Source organism: Anolis sagrei, chromosome X (genome assembly GCF_037176765.1).
Source record: "Anolis sagrei isolate rAnoSag1 chromosome X, rAnoSag1.mat, whole genome shotgun sequence".
Classification (NCBI taxonomy): domain Eukaryota; kingdom Metazoa; phylum Chordata; class Lepidosauria; order Squamata; family Dactyloidae; genus Anolis; species Anolis sagrei.
The window spans coordinates 72,614,562-72,637,826 of NC_090034.1; the positions used below are offsets into that span (position 1 = coordinate 72,614,562).

The following is a 23,265-nucleotide window of genomic DNA, read 5'->3' on the forward strand; positions in this document are numbered from 1 at the left end:
AGAGAACGCTGAGAAGAGACATGGTGGGGGCCATGGATCAAGATGTGAGGGGAAGTCCTAGGGAGGAGGGTGCAGGCTTGTTTTCTGCTACTCTGGAGACTAGGATGCAATGGAGCAATGGCTTCAAACTACAGGAAAGGAGATTCCACCTGAACATGAGGAAGAACTTCCTGACTGTGAGAGCTGTTCAGCAGTGGAACTCTCTGCCCCGGAGTGTGGTGGAGGCTCCATCTTTGGAGGTTGGACTTTTAAGATTTTGCCAGAACTTTCATAGAACCATAGAATTCGAAGAGACTTCATGGGCCATCCAGTCCAACCCCCTGCCAAGAAGCAGGAAAATCACATTCAAAGCACTCCCAACAGAAAATCGCATTCAAAGCACTAGACAGTTTGATTGTTCAGTGTTAAAGCCTTCTGTTATTGGAGACAAAGACCTTCAGCTCCTTGAACAGAAGTTTGCATTCCATTTGAGTCTTGATGTGTCCTTTTTTGCTGTCAAAAGTGAGTGACAATACAGTTTGTGGTTTTCTTGGCATTAAAATACCTCACTCACTTCTCCCAAGAACTTCTTACTGTTCTGGCCTTCAAGTGGAAATGATACCCGGTGGCGCAATGTGTTAAACCCTTGTGCCGGCAGGTCTGCTGACCGAAAGGGTCATGGTTCGAATTCGGGGAGCGGGGTGAGCTCCTGTCTGTCAGCTCAAGCTTCTCATGCGCGGACTTGAGAGAAGCCTCCCACAAGGATCCGGGCATCCCCTGGGCAACGTCCTTGCATATGGCCAATTCTCTCACACCAGAAACAACTTGTAGTTTCTCAAGTCACTCTTGACATGGAAAAAAAAAGCCAAAATATTGGTATTGTTTGGAGTGGGCAAGCTGAGCGTGCCAGGACATTACTTCCACTGTTTGTATGATTTGCATCAGGAGTGCAAAGCTGCTGGAAGATTACCTTTGTTGTTTTTGTTAATGTGCTTTTTAGCAGTGGGTCTTTTGCTTTCCATTGTCTAGGTGGCTCGAGATGTCCAAATGATATAAACATCTTCACATTCCCCTTTTGTGCTGGCCGTCTGTGCCTCTAAATCAGGTTCTGCCACCCTTTTGCATAGTCCTGGAAGCATGATTTATGGGGAAAAGAAACTTTGCAACATTTGGTGACCTTTGGAGGAACAGAAGTATCTGTGGTCTGAGATGGTTAAAAAAAGAAGCAAATCAGGTCTGCTCTCAGTTCACGAGGAAGGTCTTCTGCGTGTGCCTGTTCTCTCTTCTACCCATTTCAGTGAAATCTGTGCCTAATCCCATAGAATATAATTTTTATTAATAAACTAGCTCTCCCTTGCCACGCGTTACTGTGGCCCAGTCTAGTGATCTGGAAAATAAAGTAATGCTTGTGGGTAAACAGTATTTCTTGCTGTTTCTTTGTCAGTGTTGACATGGAGAGTGTCTGGTTTGCCTACTCTGGAATATGCAACATTTCATAGTCCTTCTTTAGGAGTCCTTTTCAAATCTATGGTACTATATCTGTGTGTGAGAGAATCTATCTATCTATCTATCTATCTATCTATCTATCTATCTATATTTATGACTGGATGGCTCTTTGTCAGGAGGGCTCTGATCACATTTTCTTGCCCTGGTGAAGAGAGTTGGACTGAGTGGCCTTAAGTATTTTCTATTGGTCATGGGGGTTCTGTGTGGGAAGTTTGCCCCAATTCTGTCGTCCATGGGGTTCAGAATGCTTTGATTGTAGGTGAACTGTGAATCCCAGTCACTACAACTCCCAAATGTCAAGGTCTATTTTCCCCAAACTCCCTCTGTGTTCATATTTGGGCATATTGAGTGCTTGTACCAAGTTTGGTCCAGATCCATCATTGTTTGAGTCCACAGTGCTCTCTGGATGTAGGCGAACTACAACTCCCAAACTCAAGGTCAATGCTCACCAAACCCTTCTAGTGTTTTCTCTTGGTCATGGGAGTCCTGTATGCCACTTTTGGTTCACTTCCATTATTGGTGGAGTTCAGAATGCTCTTTGATTGTAGGTGAACTATAAATCCAAGCAACTGCAACACCCAAATGACAAAATCATTTTTTTAATTTTAATTTTATTTTATTTAAGTAAACATACATTTGCAAGTATTTGTTGCATATAGTGCAATACTTTCTATCTATTAATGTTCTATAATCATTTATCTCATAATATATTTCTATTAAGGGGTCACAGTCGACTATCTAAATAATACATAGAAAGATATCATAGATTCTTACTTTACATCCACTTCTTGTCTAGAGTCTTATAGGATCCTCTATATACATTTTTAATTTAACTTTACATTAAGGTATTGAATCATTGGTTGCCATTTATTAACGAAGTTGTCTACTATTTCTTCTCTTAATAATACAGTTATTTTGTCCATTATCAACATATCTATAATATATTTTTCCCATTCCTCTAAAGGAGGTGTATCTGGGGTTTTCCAATATCTAGCATATACTATTCTAGCTGCCACTGTTGTGTAAAACAATTTTTTCCAAATTTTCTTTCTAATTCTTCCTTGGGCATATTCAGAAGGTACATTTGAGGTGTCATTTTGAAATGTATATTAACATTTTTTCAAGATATACATGGATCTGTTTCCAGTAATTTTTTACTTTGCTACAAGTCCACCATGTGTGGTAGAATGTACCTTTTCTTTCCCACATTTCCAACATTTGTTGGAACAATTATACATCTTAGCTAGTCTCTCTGGAGAGAGATACCATCGCAGATGCAAAATCATTTTTTAAGTGATGGTCACTCCTTGGGTTAGTAGGTGTCTTGTGGCCAAATTTGGCGGCAATTTATCCAGTGGTTTTTGAGTTATTTTAATCCCACAAACGAACATTACATTTTTATTTATATAGATGGATTATATGTTATCTATGTAGCTAAAAATTGTCTTCAGTAATATGTAAGCCTCATGACTTTGCCATTGCCTTGCTGAGTGATTGTATGAAACAAGGGTGAATAGCAGCATGAAACCTTGCACTTGTTGCCCTGAAACTCCCATCGTCCCTCATCCTAGACTAGAACTGACAAGGGCTGCATACAGATGGCTGTGGTTGTCCGATCTGGACTCAGGAAAACAATGTTATTTCTTCCAGTAGGCTTTTTATGTCAGTAAGGGCCTCTGACAGACCACTCTGGAATTCCTCATGAATGCTGGAACAACCGGTTATTTTATGGTATCCTTTCAGCCTTTTTCTTAAACAAGCTTTGACACCTCACTGAATGCTATGCACAAATATTAAGGCCAGCCTCATCATTGGGCAGCGTCCAGCATTTACCTTGAGCAGTTAATTTGGGTTTCATAAAAGAAGAGTAAATTGCTAATTTTGTTATATCTTCACAGCTAGAAAATAATTTTATGGCATTTGCTGACTCGAGTTCCAAAATAAACTAACAAGCCTTTGGTGCTATTCCAAGCTTTAAGATTTAGAACAAGGTCCATTTGCTGTTCTAGTTCCTACAGCAAAATATTGCCTTTCTTTGTGATGCAACCTTTTTTCTCTCCTTTAGATGCTTCCTAAAGAAATTATTATCTCTTTTCACTTATGATTTCTCCTGTCTCCAGTGTGGGCATTGATACATTGCCTCTAGTCCAGTGTTTCTCAACCTGGGGGGGGGGGGGGGTGATCAGGACCTCTGAGTGGGTCGCAAGGGGGGTTTCAGAGAGGTCATAGAACAGTGTTTCTCAACCTGGGGGTCGGGATCTCTGAGGTGTCGGAGGGGTCGCCAAAGACCATCAGGATACACAGTATTTTATGCTGGTCATGGGAGTTCTGTGTGGGAAGTCTGGCCCAATTCTGTAGTCGGTGGGGTTCAGAATGCTCTCTGATTATAGGTGAACTATAAATCCCAGCAACTACAACTTCCAAATGTCAAGGTCTATTTTCCCCAAACTCCATCAGTGTTCACATTTGGGCATATTGAGTATTCGTGCCAAGTTTAGTCCAGATCTATCATTGTTTGAGTTCACTGTGCTTCCTGGAGATAGGTGAACTACAACTCCCAAGCTCAAGGCCAATGCTCACCTAACCCTTTCATTATTTTGTGCTGGTCATGGGCATTCTGTGTGCCAAGTTTGGGTCAATTCCATTGTTGGTGGAGTTCAGAATGCTCTTTGATTGTAGGTGAAGGATAAATCCCTGCAATTACAACTCCCAAATGACAAAATCAACACCCAACCCTCCAGTGTTCAAATTTGGGAGTATCGGGTGTTTGTGCCAAATTTGGTCCAGTGAATGAAAATGCATCCTGAATATCAGATATTTACATTATGATTCATAACAGTAGCAAAATTCCAGTTATGAAGTAGCAATGAACATAATTTTAGGGTTGGGGGTCACCACAACATGAGGAACTGTATTAAAGGGTCGCGGCGTTAAGAAGGTTGTGGAACCACTGTCATAGAATCATAGAGACCTCATGGGCCATCCAGTCCTGCCAAGAAGCAGGGAAATTGCATTCAAAGCACCCCCGAAAGATGACAATCCAGCCTCTGTTTAAAAGCTTCCAAAAAAAGAGCCTCCGCCGCACTCCGGGGCAGAGAGTTCCACTGCTGAACAGCTCTCACAGTCAGGAAGTTCTTCCTCATGTTCAGATGGAATCTCCTTTCTTGTATTTTGAAGGCATTGTTCTGCAACCTAGTCTTGAGGGCAGCAGAAAACAAACTTGTTCCCTCCTCCCTGTGGCTTCCTCTCACATATTTATACATGGCTATCATGTCTCCTCTCAGCCTTCTCTTCTTCAGGCTAAACATGCCAAAGACCATCAGAAAACACATATTTCTGATGGTTATAGCAACCCCTTTGGCACAGATGGCTGAAGATCTCTGTCTGTCCTCTTCTTTTTGGTGTTGGTGAACAACTCCCAGAATTCAAAAACACCCCCCCCCCCAAACCCAACCAGTATTCAATGTTGGCCATGTAGGTAGTGTGCCAAGTTTGGTGCAGATCCATTGTGGACTGGGTTCAAAGTGCTCTTTGATTGTAGCTTAACTATAAATCCCAACAGTTATAACTTCCAAATGTCAAGGTCTAGTTCCCCCAAACTCCACCAGTGTTCACATCTGGCCATATTGAATATTCGTGCCAAGTTTGGTCCAGATCCATCATTGTTTGAGTCCACAATGCTCTCTGGATGTAGGTGAACTGCAACTCCAAAACTCAAGGTCAATGCCCACCAAACCCTTCAAGTGTTTTCTGTTGGTCATGGGGGTTCTGTCTGCCAAGATTGGTTCAATTCCATTGTCGGTGGAGTTCAGAATGCTCTTTGAGTGTACATGAACTATAAATCCCAGCAACTACAACTCTCAAATGACTAAATCAACCCCCCCCCCCCCGCCCCAACCCCACCAGTATTCATATGTCAATATTATATCGGTTATTTGTGCCAAATTTGGTGCAGTGAATGAAAATACATCCTGCATATCAGATTCATAACGATTCATAACAGTAGCAAAATTACAGTTACGAAGTAGCAACAAAAGTAATTTTGTGGTTGGAGGTCACCACAACATGAGGAACTGTATGAAGGGGTCACGGCATTAGGAAGGTTGAGAAACACTGAAAGAAATTAGAGGTTGTCCTGTCTTTCATTCTCACCTGTAACTGCATCTGTCCAACACTAACTTTTGCCTGGTATTGTGAGATTTTTTCTTAAAATATAGGAAAAAATGAGTGCATTGTGGTGATCATGGTTTGGAATTAGACTTGGGAGAGCCAGTTCTAAGATCTCCAATTGTCCATGAACCTCATGGCTACCTCTGTGAGAAAGTGAGCTTCCTGGAGGAAAGAAAAGACAATAGCTCGATATCAAACGGATATGAAGGATGGTATCTTACTTTTCTAATTAAATACCTTTGTTTCATATCTCTCTTGTTTTCCCTGTTTTAGATTTTAAGCTCCTAGAAAACTGAGACCTGCTTCTTTGGACCCATGTAACTCTGTTAAGTGCCAGGTAAGCTGGTGACTCCCTCTAAATAGCATTCCTGCTTGCTTCAATTTCTGCCTCCGAATCAATTTACTGTTAAACCATCACTCTTTTTCTAAACCTCTAAGTACAGGATCTTCTGAAATGGATGAAGCAGCTGTTTAGGGTCTCACGTAACCCCAAAGAAGGCAAAACAAAAGGTAAATAATTCAAAATACAGGACTTTTGTGGAGGAGGGTTTTTTTGTAATTCGTATCAGAGCGACTTGAGAAACTGCAAGTCGCTTCTGGTGTGAGAAAATTGGCCGTCTGCAAGGACGTTGCCCAGAGGATGCCCAGATGTTTTGTTTTACCATCCTTGTGGGAGGCTTCTCTCATGTACTCGCATGAGGAGCTGGAGCTGACAGAGGAAGGTCATCCGCACTCTCTCCGGATTCGAACCTCCAACCTGTCGGTCTTCAGTCCTGCCCGACAAGGGCACAGAACTTTTATGGAGGAGATGAAATAAGATAAGAGGGTGGAGTGGAGCGGAGCTCAGTGAAGTTGTATGTCAGCAATGGGGTTTTGAGACCTTACTCAGGAATTGGAGTGGGTTATCATCCTGGGACCACATGCCAGCATGAAGCAGCCCCTATCTACCATGTAACACTGGCACATTTCCACTGGCATTTTCGCCAAGGCCAATTTGATTCTCAGGCTGAAAAAATTATTAATTAATTACTTATTCCATGTATTTATACCCCGCCCTTCTCCCCCCAAGGGGGGACTCAAGGTGGCCTTACAATAAGCACCATACAATGCTATTACACTCATAAACTATCAGCAATACATTAAAACAATTAATTAACACAGTAGAATTAAAACATGCCAGTTAAAAATCAAATTCAAGTCTGGGTTAAATCATTGTCGTGGGTTTCCAAAGTCTTCTTTCCACATTGCCATTGTTCACTAGTTGAACGCCTGGTCCCAAAGCCAAGTCTTCAATTGTCTTCTAAAAGACAAGAGGGAGGTGGCCAATCTGAGTCCCTGGGGAGAGAGTTCCACAGACGGGGTCCACTACCAAGAAGGCCTTGTCTCTCGTCCCCACCAACCACGTTTGCGATGATGGTGGGATCAAGAGCAGGGCTTCTGCTGATGATCTTAAACTTCGTGATGGTTCGTAACAGGAGATACGTTCGGACAGATAGTCTGGGCCAGAACTGTTTAGGGCTGTAAAGGTTAAAACCAGCACTTTGAATTGTGCTCGGAAGCTGATCGGCAGCCAGTGAAGCTGGCACAACAGAGGAGTTGTATGCTCCCTGTACACGGCTCCGGTGAGCAACCTGGCTGCCTACCGTTGGACTAATTGAAGCTTCCGGGCAGTCTTCAGAGGCAACCCCATGTAGAGTGCATTGCAGTACTCTATTCGGGATGTAACAAGAGCGTGGACCACTGTGGAAAAAGTTACTTCTCCTACTGCAGAAGTGGCAATTTTGAGCTTTCCAAACACTTTGTTTATGAGGTGATATTGGGGGAGCACTTCTGAGTAGTTTTGGCCCATTTCAATCTCTTTCTAGGTTAGAAAACCAAATTGGCAAGATATTATTTGTGGGGGATCACTGCAGTTGTTTCTGAGGCTGCAAAACCGAAGGTCAAGGAGTTAACTTTCTCATCCCTTCTCTCATGTGTATAATGAAGGCTAAAGATTCATTGGTTAGAGCTAAAAATTCAGAAGCAGAAATATTTCTCTTCTGAATTTTTAGCTCTAACCAATGAGCCCAAAGGAGCTATTTACTTTTTCAGTTTCTATAATTCTTCTGTAGTTGTTTTTCATAATTATATTCTAATTTTCTCACTGATTGGAGAGGGACAAGAAATAGAACTTGACAGAGCAACTGCAGTAGAGTCTCGCTTATCCGACATTCCACCTTATCCGATGCCCCCTTTCCCTTCAGCATTTCCCCTTCAATTAAAGGAGCACTACCCAACTCTCTCTCCATTCCCAATAAGTGAAGAGGAGGAAGGAAAGGGGGAAAAGAGGCAGGACCAGAAGCGGAAGCGTCCTCCCTCCTTCCCTCTGTGCTTTCTATGTTTCTCTTCCTCATCCGGGCATTTCCTGCTGGGCATCTCTAGCCCCAAGGTGTAATAATAATAATAATAATAACAACAACAACACTTTATTTATATTCCGCCCTTCTCACCCCGAAGAGGACTCAGGGTGGATCACAGTACACATACGGCAAACATTCATTGCTGCTTTGTATAGACAATACACAGACAGACAGAACAGAAAGAGGTGCCATGGAAGGTTGGGCTTGAGTCCAGGAGGTGCTGTTGCTCCATCCTCTATGACGAAGAGCCGTCAGAATTTCCTCCTTCCTTTTGGTCACTGAGCATTTTCTGATCTTTTTTTATGATGTCATAAAATACCTCCCCCGCTTTTTTAGTAGTACCTAATTTCTCTAATCACAACTAAAGCTGTTTTCGAATTGCTTAGGTAAACAATGAGCTGAGACTGACAGTTGGCAGCTCATGCCAACCGGGGCTTTGAACTTGCAACCTTTTGGTTGATTGATCTTACAATTGCTGATGATTTACCAGCTGTGCTAAACCTCTGGCCTTAAACCTTTAAGTCTCTGTTGTTAGTATTCTAGGTGTCTAGGGCTGCATCAGATGGCTAACAGTAGGAGACTCCATATTATCTGACATTTTTGTTTATCCGATGTTCTGCCACCCTGTATATGTTGGATAAGTGAGACTCTACTGTATAAACTACAATTTCCAGAATCCCATCTCACAAAACCAGTGGCCATGCTGTCCAAGGCAGCTGCTTTTTCAAATTCTTGGAAAGATCTCTCTGAGATATTTAATCTCGATCCATAATCATAGCTGTTCTTCAATCTTCAGAGCTTCCCACTGTCTCTGCACACACAAAAGAGCACTCCTCATGAACCTTCCAACTGTTTTGGGTTGTAATTTCTTAACATTCCTCACCTTTGACCATTCAGACTGGGTTTGGTGGGAGTTTTAAAAAATGCCAAACAGCTAGAGGGCATTAGGTTGGGTGAGACTTCACTATGACACTTTCTGCACAATTCCAGGAAGCTGTTTGTAAAAGTTAGGAACGGAAATTCAATATGATACAAAGGGTTGCAGTTGGAAAGTTCAGTCTGTCAACATTCCTCATCTCCTTCCCACAAAGCAGAAACATTTGAATGCTGGGATGTGGATGTCTGCATCTCATCTCAACCGTATTTTTGAAGTCACAAAGGCTAGAAACTTGGTCTTTTTTTAAAAAAAAATGAAGCTGTAGTTCCCCAAGACATTGACTCTGCACCTGATGGATGTACAGAGTTGCAGAACTTCACAGTCCTCTCTTTATGCTCTCATTTTTAAACATTTCTTCCATCAAATCCAGACTCTAGTCCATGATAATTTGCTTCTTAATATTTATTTGTTTGTTTGTTTGTTTGTTTATTTATTTAGTGCATTTGTACCCTGTTCTTCTCACCCCCGGGGAGGGGGAACAAGTCTCAGGGTGGCTTCACAGCAAGCACTCATACACACATACACACACACACGTTGCATATTTATACCAAAAGGGTTCAGGGCAGTATAAAAGGTAAAGGTTTTCCCCTGACATTAAGTCTAGTCGTGTCAGACTCTGGTGTGGTGCTCATCTCTATTTCTAAGCTGAAGAACCGGCATTCTCCATAGACATCTCCTAGCTCATGTGGCCAGCATGACTGCATGGATCGCCATTACCTTCCTGCAGAAGTGGTACCTATTGAACTACTCACATTTGCATATTTTCGAACTGCTAGTTTGGCAGAAGCTGGGCCTAACAGCAGAAGCTCACCCCGCTGCCCGGATTCAAACTGCCGACCTAATCAGCCTGTTCATTAGCCCTGAGAGTCCATATCTTTCCAAATGTCACAAAAAAGGAAGAGAGGATATTGTGTGTCAAAGAGATGCCAACATTTTGTAATATAGTAGCGGGTATTTGTCAGACCCCCTGGTGGCGTGGCAGATTTAAATCACTGAGCTGCTGAACTTGCTGACCGAAAGGTTGACAGTTCAAATCCAGGGAACTGGGTGAGCTCCAGCTGTTAGACCCAGCTTCTGACAAACTAGCAGTTCGAAAACATGCAAATGCGAGTAGATCAATAGGTACCGCTTCTGCAGGAAGGTAATGGTGCTCCATACAGTCATGCTGGCCACATGATCTAGGAAGTGTCTATGGACAATGCCAGCTCTTCAGCTTAGAAATGGAAATGAGCACTAACCCCCAGATTTGGACTTAATGTCAGGGGAAACCTTTACCTTTTATTTGTCAATATTTCCCAAGCCTTGGTGGGAGTTAAATTATTGATCCCTCCACATCCTGGTCTACATGGGGTTCTATTTTGCATGAATTTGTGTTCTATTGCTAAAGTACAGCACAAATAATGAAGAACAAAGAGATCTTTGATTGTAAATGAAAACCTTGGCTCACCAGAGGGGGTCGTGAATATTATTATCTCTTCCCAGCTTATCCGGTTCTAATGTGGAGGGAATGTGTGTCTTCTCTGTGTTTCTGACATTAGGTATTTCAAGGGTGGCAAGTCATGCTTGGAAGGAGACAAGGCCTTCACCAAAATCTAAGTGACCACCACCAGCCTCATGAAGATGTGGCTGTCTCTCCAAGGATCATTACTCCCAGGGCAAACAATATTAATCTGGAGGTGTTCAGTGGCTCCACCCCAGAGCTCAAGCCGACCCGCAAGCCAGCCCGGGATAGGAGACACTGCAAAGCTGATCCCAAAGACACCAACGGGAGGGAGGGAGAAACAGTCACCTTTATCTCTGGCCCTTCAGAGCCTCCCCAGTCTACATGCTGCCCCAGCTTCTCTCAGGCCTGGAGTGCATACAAAGCAATCTTCTGCTGCATCGTGACTTGTGGGGGCTGCTTCAGGGATTGCAAGCCCAAAATCCCATACCCATATATTGAGACATTGACAGAGGATGTCAAGAGCCAAGAGTGCAATGGACGTTCACCAAGCAGCCCGGCCAGTAGCTCCCCCACTGAAAAGAATGGGAGCCAAACCAAAAAGAGCACTGTAGGCAGCAGTTTCAGCTACCCAGATGTGAAACTGAAAGGGATCCCAGTTTTTCCAAACCGGAGTACTAGCTCTCACCCAGACACAGATTCCTGTTACAAAGAGCCTCTGCAAGAAAAAAGCCCCTGGACCTACCCGAAGCAGCATCCTCCCAGTAGCCCGCGGAGTTCTGAAGAACATTATTCCTTCCATGAGTCGGATTTTGAGTTTGGGGAGCTGAATAGTTCCATGTCCAGCAGGGAGATTGACGTCCTGATCTTCAGGAAGCTGACTGAGCTCTTCAGCGTCCACCAGATTGACGAGTTGGCCAAGTGTACCTCAGACACGGTCTTCCTGGAGAAGACCAACAAGATCTCAGACCTCATCAACAGCATCACCCAGGACTATCACTTGGATGAGCAGGATGCCGAATGTAGACTGGTCCGGGGGATTATTCGCATCAGCACACGGAAAAGCCGGGTTCGGCCCCGCGTCTGTGTCCCCACCCTCCCAAGCCAGGAAGAGACCAGCAACCGGGGCAACCCGCCGGACAGTGGCAACGAAACCATGTTGGCTTCTGTGCTCACTAGCGAAGAAGGTATGTATGCATGTCCACTCCATGTGGGACAAAGACACTGGTATAGGAGACAGTTCGGCCAGTATGCTGAAGGGTCACACCTCTGGGGAAACTCAATACCTTTGGGGGGGTTTTCAGTTAAGTACAGGAACATAAGTCAAAAGGACAAGGAAAAGAGAAGACAGCTAAAGACTTTCTAAAATCCTGAATGGCACATAGAGGAATGCTTTCTTTTGTGTGTGAGAGAGAGACAGAGAAAGAGAGACAGAGAGTGGCCTGGCCAAATGGCTTGGCAGAACGTCTAGACCAGGCATGGACAAACCGGCCCTCCAGGTGTTTTGGACTTCAGCTCCTACCATTCCTAACAGCCTCAGCCCTTTCCTTTTCCCCCTTAGTCACTTAAGCAGAAAAGGAAAATGAAGGAATAGTGGGAGTTGAAGTCCAAAACACCTGGAGGGCCCAAGTTGGCTCATGCTTGGTCTAGACTGAGGCATCAAGGGAAGTACTACTCTCCAAAACTAGCTGCTGGAATTCACTGCATTAGATGTAACTATGGTCACTAGTTCAGCACTCTTGCAGACGAACTTACCCATATATACTTATTAGGGCTGGGCAACCACGGAAAAATTTGTTTCTAAAATCGATTCGTTTTTTGGGGGTTTTTGCGTTTCGATTTTTAAAAGAATTCCGAAATTTTTCTTTTAAAAAGTTCGATATTTACGAAATTTCGTAAATTACAAAACAATACGAAACAATTACAAAACAATTACGAATCGATTTGTTAATGGCGGACGCGACCGCGCAATATGCTAAAAAACCTCCAAATGGGACAGGGGGAACTTCTGAAGCTTCCCTCTCCCTCTGTTGTTGACTGTTGGTGTGATATTTATAATTTTTTTTCACTGATTAAACAAACAACAACTATAAAACTTGCCCCAGACATGCGGAAATAATAACGAAACGATTTCAAAACGACAACGAAACGAATACAAAACGAATTCGAAACAATTACGAAACGAATTTAAACATTCGTTTCGTTTTTTAGTTGCTCCTGAATGGTTCGTTATCGCTTCGTTATAAAAAAAAATAACGAATTTTTAACGAATTACGAAATTACGAAACGAAACCGCCCAGCCCTAATACTTATGTATAAGTCAACCCCATGTATAAGATGAGGGCATTGTTTTGAAGCCAAGATTATGGATTTTGATGTGATAAGCTGAGGGTCATTCTGCTGAGAGGGGAACCTGTCAGCCGCCCCTTGTCACCTTTGCAATCAAAAAAGGCCAGAAGGAATTCCAAGAAAGTAAAAGGGGTTGCTGTTTCTTGTAAGTTCTGGGATGTGTGGTGGAATGCATATCACACGTAGTTCATGTCTTTACCAATCCACACGCTGTCTTGCTAGAGAAAAGATATGCCACGCAGATGATCAGTAAAGAATGAGGTGTTTACTCTTTGTTATGCAGAGCAACATATATACAGTCACGTGAACGGTGCATTGACTCATACAATGTCCTTTGAGAGAGATTCAAATGGTCCTTAAGTGTCCATGCGAAAGAAGCAAAAATACAAACTGTTTTGATAAGCTGCTGCACAGAAAACCTAAAAATATAACTGTTGCCAAAACTCCCAGGCTCAGCTAGCATCTCGGTCATAGCCCAACCAATCAGCTTCGTCCTTTGCATTTTCCAGTTAACACACTCTCCAACTGATTTTTACAGGCTCCAGCAGGATGGACTAAGTTCTTGCCTTTCACCAATCTACTGAGAGGTGATAAAAAAATTAAGCTGCAGTACATACATAGACCCGTGGATAAGTCGATCCAGATTTTTAGACTTGATTTTAAATATTTCTTTTAGATTTGTACAAGTATATAGAGTGCATAATAGAGGTCTTACAAGTTGCTGGATAAAGTCCATTTCACATCTGTTTTTCTCAATGTGCAACCTATTGTTCAAAAGCACATAATGTGTTACACAATTTGTTGTACCTTGTCAATATATGACATATTTAAACGCTCCAGCATCAGCCTGGCATGTTATTTTGCATCTCTTTTGTTTGTTTAAAGAGGAATCCCTAGGCTCCTCTTAGAACAAAATGTTTGTCAACAACAACAACAATAACTTTATTCTTATATCCCGCCACCATCTCCCCGGAGGGACTTGGGGCAGTTTACAGATGGCACAAAGTGCCTAAAAGCAAACATAAAAGTGAACACAATATAAAATGCAATAAAATAAAACACATGCAAATAGATTTTTTCCAGACCCTTCTGAAAGAGAAAAGTTGACAATAACAAAGTAAGATGTATGCACAGTCAGTTTTCTTATTTATTAATTTTGTTTGTATGTAGAGAGGCAAGCAATAGCCAGAAAAGGATATACTCCCCCCTACAAGTGCAGTTGTTTTAAACCTTAACACCAAAGTTAGTAGGCAAATTATGTTTATAGAATAAGCCTGCATACCTCCCCTGTTGAAGTAAGCTTTGTAAATACAAAAACAATAGCTATTGTTGCCCAGGGATCAGGCTAGAGATCTGTCATCTGTGGTTCTTTATTTAAAAATGAATAGCTATAGTATGAAGGAATGGGATTCAGATAATACCTGCAAATAGCAGTTCTGGAATAGGTATTTGTCAGCAGGAATACTGCATGTGTGAATTGCATAATCTCCTCGATTTTGTTGGAATTCAACCCCACACTGATCAAGTCTCAAGTCCTCAATGAGGAGCAGTTAGTTCGTTTAGTATAGACCAGTGATTCCCAACCTGTGGTCCATGAACCACAGTGGTCCACAAGAATGAAAATATAGTCCACAGCCTAACCATTACTACACCGTTGCCTCGAAATCACATGGCAACAAGACTGACTGGTCTCTCGAAACCCTCTTATAGTGCCAAGGCAACAGGGATGTCAGGAGGAGAGAGGCTGACTACCCACAAAAAATTACTACTGCCACATCAGGTCTAGATTATTAAATATGGTTTTCTGTGGATGAGTAGATGGTGACTACTGGGTGGCATATGTTCTGGATCAGAAACTAGAGCTGATGAGGTCTATCCAATGTAGTTTTCTGAATCGGCACCCCAAATAACCAAACCAAATCTAAAGTTGACCAAAAATTGTAACCCTTTTGGTACTAATGTTGGAGAGTGGTTCCTGGTCAAGTGGTCCCTGGTCAAAAAAAAGGTTGGGAAGCACTGGTATAGACTAAGGCAGTGGTACTCAACCTGGGGTCCCCAGATGTTTTTGGCCTTCAACTCCCAGAAATCCTAACAGCTGGTAAACTGGTTGGGATTTCTGGGAGTTGTAGGCCAAAACATCTGGGGGTCAGGACCCCTGGAGAAGATACGAGGGGGTTTCAGAGGGGTCACCAAAGACTATCAGAAAACACATATTTTTGATGGTCTTAGGAACCCCTTTGACAGAGGAAGCTGAAGATTTCTCTGCCTGTCCTTGTCTTCCATTTTGGAAGCAGATGGCGAATCCTCCCACCAAAAGCCCTTCTCCTGCTGTGATTGTAGGTGAACTATAAATCCCAGCAACTACAACTCCCAAATGTCAAGGTCTATTTTCCCCAAACTACACCAGTGTTCACACTTGGACATATTGAGGATTCGTGCCAAGTTTGGTCCAGAACCATCATTGTTTGAGTCCACAGTGCTCTCTGGATATAGGTGAACTACAGCTCCAAAACTGAAGGTCAATGCCCACCAAACTTTTCCAGTATTTCTGTTGGTCATGGGAGTTCTGTGTGCCAAGTTTGGTTTGATTCTATCATTGGTGGAGTTCAGAATGCTCTTTGAATTGTAAGTGAACTATCAAATCAAATCATTTATTTCGGTCATAAACCAGCACAGGAAATAAAAGTCACAGCTTAGTACAGGGATCCTCAAACTTTTTAAACAGAGGGCCAGGTCACAGTCCCTCAAACTGTTGGAGGGCCAGATTATAATTTGAAAAAAAATGAATGAATTCCTCTACACACTGCACATATTGTATTTGTAGTGCAAAAAAACACTTCAAAACAATACAATAACTAAAATGAAGAACAATTTTAACAAATATAAACTTATTAATATTTCAATGGGAAGTGTGGGCCTGCTTTTGGCTGATGAGATAGGATTGTTGTTGTTGTTGTGTGCTTTCAAGTCATTTCAGACTTAAGTTGACCCTGAGTGAGGGCCGGGTAAATGACCTTGGAGGACCGTATCCGGCCCCCGGGCCATAGTTTGAGGACCACTGGTTTAGTACATTTGAAACGTAAATATAAATACTGAAGCACAATTGAGGGGAGGGGGAAGGGAAAACGGTAAAAACATACAATGCACAGGTCTATCAGCAAATTATAGAATCAAGGATGATCATTACTGGATACACAGTTAACTTTTGGGACCAGTTATCCCTGATGGATTTTGTATGCTGCTGCACAAAACTTTGCAACACTGTAGGTTGTAGCTGAATTAGTATCTACAAGTAGCAGGAAGGTATAAAATTGGCCTGAGCGGTCTGGGTGCTTGTATATCAGAAGTAAGATAAGCGTGGCATGGATATCCCTGTAGAACGGGCACTTGGAGGAACACATGTTCTGTTGTTTCTATATGACCCGAGTCACAGGGGCAGAGTCTCTCTGGGAAAGGAATCTTCTGATAGCAGCCTTCGAGTACAGCTGATGGGAGAGCGTGGCATCGAGCCAGGGTGAAAGCCCTTCGATGAATGGGAACCTCTAAGTTTGTTAAATATGCCTTGTCAAATCAAGTAATTCCAGAATCTTGGAACCAGGCCGAAATAGTGATGATACATAAAGAAGGGTTATCATCGGAAGATATCAAAAATTATAGGCCTATTTCTTTGCTGAATGTGGATTACAAAATATTTGCGAATATCTTGGCTACAAGGTTAAAAGAATTTTTGACTGATTGGATAGGGGAGGACCAAGCAGGATTCCTCCCAGGAAGATATATGAAAGATAATATTCGAACTGTAGTAGATTTGATAGAATATTTTGAAGTGAATCATCAAAAGGAAGCGGCCATTCTGTCAATTGATGCAGAGAAAGCATTCGACAATTTAAATTGGGACTTTTTTAAGATGTTGATTCAGGAAATGGACATGGGGATGCAATTTATAAACGCAGTTAATGCAATTTATGATGTCCAAAGAGCGAAAATACGAATAAATGGTCAACAAACTGATGAGTTTGTAATTACGAAAGGTACAAGACAAGGCTGCCCGCTATCTCCCTTGATTTTTATTATGGCCTTGGAGCCGCTGATGAGGAAAATAAGAGAAGATACAAATGTTAAGGGAGTCAAAATTGGGAAATATGAATACAAGATTAAAGCCTTTGCGGACGACCTGTTAGGAATTGTGGAAGATCCTATAAATAATCTTCAGAATTGGATAAATAAATTGCAAGAATACGGAAAGGTGGCAGGCTTCAAGGTGAATAAAGGGAAAACAAAGATCTTAACAAAAAATGTAAAGAAAGAAAATCAGGAGAAAATTGCATTAACTACAGGAATGGAAATTGTTAAAAAAATTAAATATTTAGGAATTTGGATATCAGCAAAGAATGGTCAATTGTTGAAAAATAATTACGAATCGACCTGGAATAAAATAAAGAAAGACTTTAAAAATTGGAAATCATTGAAGCTATCCTTATTAGGAAGGATTGCATTAATCAAAATGACGGTATTACCGAAGCTATTATTCTTATTTCAAAATATTCCCGTAATCAGAAGTCAAATAGCTTTTAAAAATTGGAATAAAGAACTCCTGAAATTCGTATGGGATGGAAAAAGACCTAGAATTAGGTATGTGAATTTAATTGATAAAAAAACAAGAGGAGGACTAGGTTTCCCAGACCTTAAAGCATATCATGACTCAAGTGCTCTCTTATGGATAAGAGACTGGATGTTATTAGAAAATGAAAAATGTTTGAACTTAGAAGGCCATGATTTACGGGTGGGCTGGCATGCCTACACGTGGTACGAAAGAGAGAAAAAGGAAAAGAACTTTGGGAATCACTTCGTCAGAGCATCTCTGTTGAGAGTGTGGCTAAAATATAAAAATCTTTTTTATAACAAAACGCCACTTTGGGTCTCACCAATGGAGGCACATCAAAGAAGACTATTAGGCTGGAGAGCGTGGCCAACGTACAAGGATATTTTAAAAGAGAATACAGGGGAGATTAAGTCTTATGAACATTTGAAGGAGAAAAATAAGAATATGACATGGTTACATTACTTACAAATGAAAGACTATATTAAACAAGATAATAAAATAGGCTTTGCCTGGGAAGGCTCGATGTGGGATAAAATTTTAAAGGTCAGGAAAAAAGTAATCTCGGTCATTTATAATACGCTTCTGACGTGGTTAACGGAGACTGAGCAAGTTAAACCATGTATGATAAAGTGGGCACAAAACATAAGAAGATCTATTCAATTTAAAGAGTGGGAACAGATGTGGAACAAGAAATTAAAATATGTATATGCAACTGATTTAAAGGAAAACTGGATAAAAATGTTCCACAGATGGTACACCACCCCTAAGAAATTATCTTTGATAAATAAAGATTCTTCGGATAAATGTTGGAAAGGTTGCCAGCAGATAGGTACCTTTTATCACATGTGGTGGACTTGTAAAGAAATAGTGAAATATTGGTCTATGATTCATGAAGAGTTACAAAAAATTTTAAAAAGAATTTTTAAGAAGAAACCGGAGTATTACTTATTGGGCTTTACTGACTCTGAATTACAACTACAAGAGAATGAGGATAAACTTTTTACTTATATGACAACGGCAGCGAGAATTGAATTAGCAAAAGTTTGGAAACAGGACAATATCCCTACCAAGGAGGATTGGTTAGGGAAAATCAGAGAAATAAGGGAGATGGACGAGTTGACTTTTTATCTGAAAAAAAATACCGGAAGCCCGATAAAGAGGACAGATTGGACACTTTTTGATAAGTACGAGGAAGAAGAGAAAAAGTAAAAAAGAGACAGAGTTTAGAAAAACAACAGAAACATTATTGTAAATACAACACCTGACGAAGAGATGGAAGTCAAACTTTTTTTTAGAATCTGTTTTTTCTTTTTTTATATAGATTTTTGTATTTTTTGTATTTTTTTTCTCTTTTCTCTTATTTTTTATATTGCACTTTTTTATTTTCTTATGTATCCTTCTTTTTTCCTACTGTTCTATCTTCTTTTAATGTTCTCACTCTTTCGTTGTATTAGTTAAATACTTTAATAAAAATTATCTAAAAAAAAAAATATGCCATAGGGGAGGCAAAATATCTGCTGTCTTCATTGATAAGGAAGGTTGGAATGGAGGCCAGATCTAGTTGGCGCTCTATGTCTGTGATACGTTGTTTAATAAGTGCTTTGGCTTGATTGTAATCCATAGTGAGTAGTAGACCTGGAGAAAATCCCAGTGAGGAGATTTTGGATGCTACTGTTTGATTCCATGAGGATTGAAAGATCCTCCATGGTTAGTGGGGCAAGGCCAAGGGGAACACAGGATATTCTGAGCCAGAGGTTGAGTATAAAGTCCATCTCCAGTTGCAGGGTGGCATTAGAGACACATTTAGGTACCTGCAAGGCCGATCTCAGAAACTTTGACTGAACCAGCTGTAATGGGGCAAAACTGGGGAAGGGGTCCAGCTGAGCCCCATGTAAGAGTTGAGTAGGTGAACTATAAATCCCAGCAACTACAACTTCCAAATGACAAAATCAGCAACCACCCCCTCTCAACCACACCATTATTCAAATTTGGGTGTATCGAGTATTTGTGCCAAATTTGGTCCAGTGAATGAAAATCCATCCTGCACATCAGAAATTTACATTACAATTCATAACAGTAGCAAAATTACAGTTGGAGAGGGGTTGATTTTGTCATTTGGGAGTTTTAATTGCTGGTGTTTATAGTTCAACTACAATCAAAGAGCATTCTGAGCTCCACCAATGATGGAATTGAACCAAATTTGGCACACAGAACTCCTATGAGCAACAGAAAATACTGGGTTTGGTGGGCATTGACTTTGAGTTTTGGAGTTGTAGTTTACCTACATCCAGAGAGCACTGTGAACTCAAACATTGATGGATCTGGACCAAACTTGGCACGAATACTCAATATGCCCAAATGTGAGCACTCATGGAGTTTGAGGAAAATAAACCTTGACATTTGGGAATTGTAGTTGACCTAAGAATGCATTGCTTCTAATAAAATGACTCCTTTATTAGCAAATTCATACATTAAGAGTAATAACAACAACAATAACTTTATTTTTGTATCCTGCCACCATCTCACCAAAGGGACTCAGGGCAACTTACATGGGGACCAAGCCCAGTAATGGAGCTTGGGTTGAAAGGGTCAAAGCACTGAAATTCTTTGATTATTTCTTTATTATTTCTTTATTATTTACGACATTTATATGCCACTCTTCTCACCCCGGAGGGGACTAAGAGCAGCTTTACAAGTTATATATACCTACAATATATTATATAATCAGTATAGCATGATATTAGTATTATATCTTACTATATTGTAATATTAGTAATATTACATGAAATATTAAATATACTGTAGCACAGCTGTCTGAGTGTCAGCTGCATTAAGATCACTTCTGACCAAAAGGTTATGAGTTCGAAGCCAGCCCAGGTCAGAGTGAGCTTCCAACCAATTGTGTAGCTTGTTGTCGACCTTTGCAACCTTTGCAACCCAAAAGACAGTTGCATCTATCAAGTAGGAAAATTAGGTACCACCTATGTGTGGGGAGGCTAATTTAACTAATTTACGAGGCCATAAAAAAGACTCCAGCAAAAGTGTGCGGGGAATGCGGAAGTACTTCATCAGTGTTGTAGATGGACGATGAAAGCGACAGCTCCCCTGGCAGCTAGAAAAGTTAAATAGCCTCTGACTGTCTGTCTATATCTGTTGTGTGTCTTTGGCATCGAATGTTTGCCATATATGTGTACATTGTAATCCACCCTGAGTCCCCTGTGGGGTGAGAAGGGCGGAATATAAATACTGCAAATAAATAAATAATTAAATATTGTATTATGAGTATTACATTACATTGTAATGTTATCAATATTATATGTATATACAATATATTATGTTATTTAGCATAGCACAAGATTAGCATTATCTATTACTATATTGTACTATACCACTATACTGTAAAATTAATAGTAATATTACATCTATATAAATAAAAATGTAATGTTCGTTTGTGGGATTAACAGACCTCAAAAACCACTGGACAAATTGACACCAAATTTGGACACAAGACACCTAACAACCCAATGTATGTCCTTCACTAAAAAAAAAAAATGATTTTGTCATTTGGGAGTTGTAGTTCACCTACAATCAAAGAGCATTCTGAACCCCACCAACGATGGAATTGAACCAAACTTGGCACACAGTTCTCCCTTGACCAACAGAAAATACTGGAAGAGTTTGGTGGGCAGTGTCCTTTGGTTTTGGAGTTGTAGTTCACCTACATCCAGAGATCACTGTAGAGTCCAACAATGATGGATCTGGACCAAACTCTATACGAATACTCAATATGCCCAAATATGAACACTGGTGCAGTTTGGGGAAAATAGAATCTTTGCATTTGCGAGTTGTAGTTGCTGGGATTTATAGTTCACCTACAATCACAGAGCATTCTGAATCCCACCAACGATAGAATTGGGCCAAACCTCCCACACAGAACCCCCATGTGGGCCACAGCAACGTGTGGCAAGGGACGGCTAGTTTCAACATATAAATAGATACCAATAACATTACATTAATTGAGGTATCCATAGGTTAAATGTTCTTGGATCTATATAAATAAAAATGTAATGTTCGTTTGTGGGATTAACATAACTCAAAAACCGCTGGACGAATTGACACCAAATTTGGACAGCATACACCTAACAACCCACTGTATGTCCTTCACTCAAAAAAAATTGACTTTGTCATTTGGGAGTTGCAGTTGCTGGGATGTGTAGTTCACCTACCATCAAAGAGCATTTGGCAGGGGACAACTAGTGTAATATAAAATATATAATTATTATATTGTACTATTAGTATTATACTGTATTACATTATAATATTGTTATCAATGTTATATGTGTAAACATTATATTATAATATTAGTACAGCTCAATATTGGTATTATATATTACTATTTTGTTGCTGGGGGGAGGGGCTCCCAACTAATGACGCAGGAGACATGGTGGAACTCTGATTATCAAGGACTGATGGTTTGATCGGCTTCATTTCAGGACTTCCTGTTCTCCCTGAACTTAGCAGTAGTCTTCTCATAGGAGTATAGAGAATAGCTCTTCTCCCCAGCAACAGCAGCAGTATTTTCATGGGCATTACCACTCTTGTAATGCAAAGTGTGTTGGAATGCTTTGATCTTGAAGGAACAATTACGTCCGATTAGATTTACAAATGGTCTCCTTCTAGCAGAGATGAAAAGTGCTAGAACTGGTTTGATATGGATCAATGCAGCTGCTTGCAATTTAGGATTCCCCTTGGGGGCATGACTGTCATGAATGCCTGCACCTCAAAATTGAGCATTACACTCCTCACTAAAGGAAAGAGAGCTTGTTTCACTGCCAGGTAGGATTGCCAGGGTGCGGTGATTGGGCTAAAATTCCCATTTAAGGGCATGTATAGTATATTAGTAAAGAAACTGCAGTAGGATACAAGTGTTTTTAAATGCCAACATTTTTGTTGCTCGTTTTTTAGACTTGTCTGTGAAGATATCCGTAGAAACCACAGCAGATGTGAAAGCCAGGTACATGAGGCATGGGCCGTATAGCGTTACAGGTGAGCTTCCTTTACATTACAGCAAGAACTTTGGTGGTGGTGATGTTTTGATCTGCAGTGCTCAGACCATAGCTTCCCAACATATAGCTCTTCCCATAGTGTTCCCATCCACTGGACAAACCAACGGTTCATATGGATCTCAATACTATAAACTCCAGAGGTTTTGGTTTGCAGGATTTGATTTCCCGTTTAACCCTCTGCCCTTCCATTTTTCCAACTGCTTTTAACATGTCCCAGTTTCTCTCTTCTACTCCCACTTTTTCCCTTTGTCCTCTTGCTCTCTGAGATCTCTCCTTCCTCCTTATGCACGACTAACTCTTTAAAATGGTCCTTAGTATTTTATTTATTGTGTCAGAAGCAAACTGAGGGTACAGTTAAAATGTATTTAAAACATAAACAAAGTTTAAAACTTGGCATTATGCCAAATATATTTTGACCGGAAGCTGGCCACTTGGAGGGCCTCTGGTGTCGCTGTAAGAAGGTCCTCCATTGTGCATGTGGCAGGGCTCAGGTTGCATTGTAGTAGGTGGTCTATGGTTTGCTCTTCTCTATACTCTCATGTCGTGGACTCCACTTTATAGCCCCATTTCTTAAGGTTGGCTCTGCATCTCATGGTGCCAGAGCGCAGTCTGTTCAGCGCCTTCCAAGTCATCCAGTCTTCTGTGTGCCCAGGAGGGAGTTTTTCATCCGGTCTCAGCCACTGATTGAGGTTCCGGGTTTTACCCTGCCACTTTTGGACTCTTGATTGCTGAGGTGTTCCTGCAAGTATCTCTGTTGATCTTGGGAAGCTTTTTTAATTGAAGGCATTGGCATGCTGGCTGATATCTGAACAGAG

General features: G+C 41.1%; 1 protein-coding gene across 6 annotated transcripts in view; it reads left to right on the forward strand.

The window, feature by feature from the left end:
- Nucleotides 1–23,265, forward strand: part of KDF1 (keratinocyte differentiation factor 1) — a 52,786-nt gene that overhangs the window by 14,191 nt on the left and 15,330 nt on the right. For 3 of the 6 annotated variants that reach the window (XM_060784513.2, XM_060784512.2, XM_060784510.2), the window contains exons 2-5: nt 5,929–5,992; nt 6,099–6,165; nt 10,530–11,619; nt 22,350–22,430. In XM_060784513.2, coding sequence (XP_060640496.2) covers nt 10,551–11,619; nt 22,350–22,430 — 1,150 coding nt within the window. In that variant the 5' untranslated portion in view covers nt 5,929–5,992; nt 6,099–6,165; nt 10,530–10,550. Of the gene's footprint in view, nt 1–5,928; nt 5,993–6,093; nt 6,166–10,529; nt 11,620–22,349; nt 22,431–23,265 lie in introns of all 6 variants that reach the window. The other 3 variants (XM_060784514.2, XM_060784511.2, XM_060784515.2) reach the window with 2 other exon arrangements.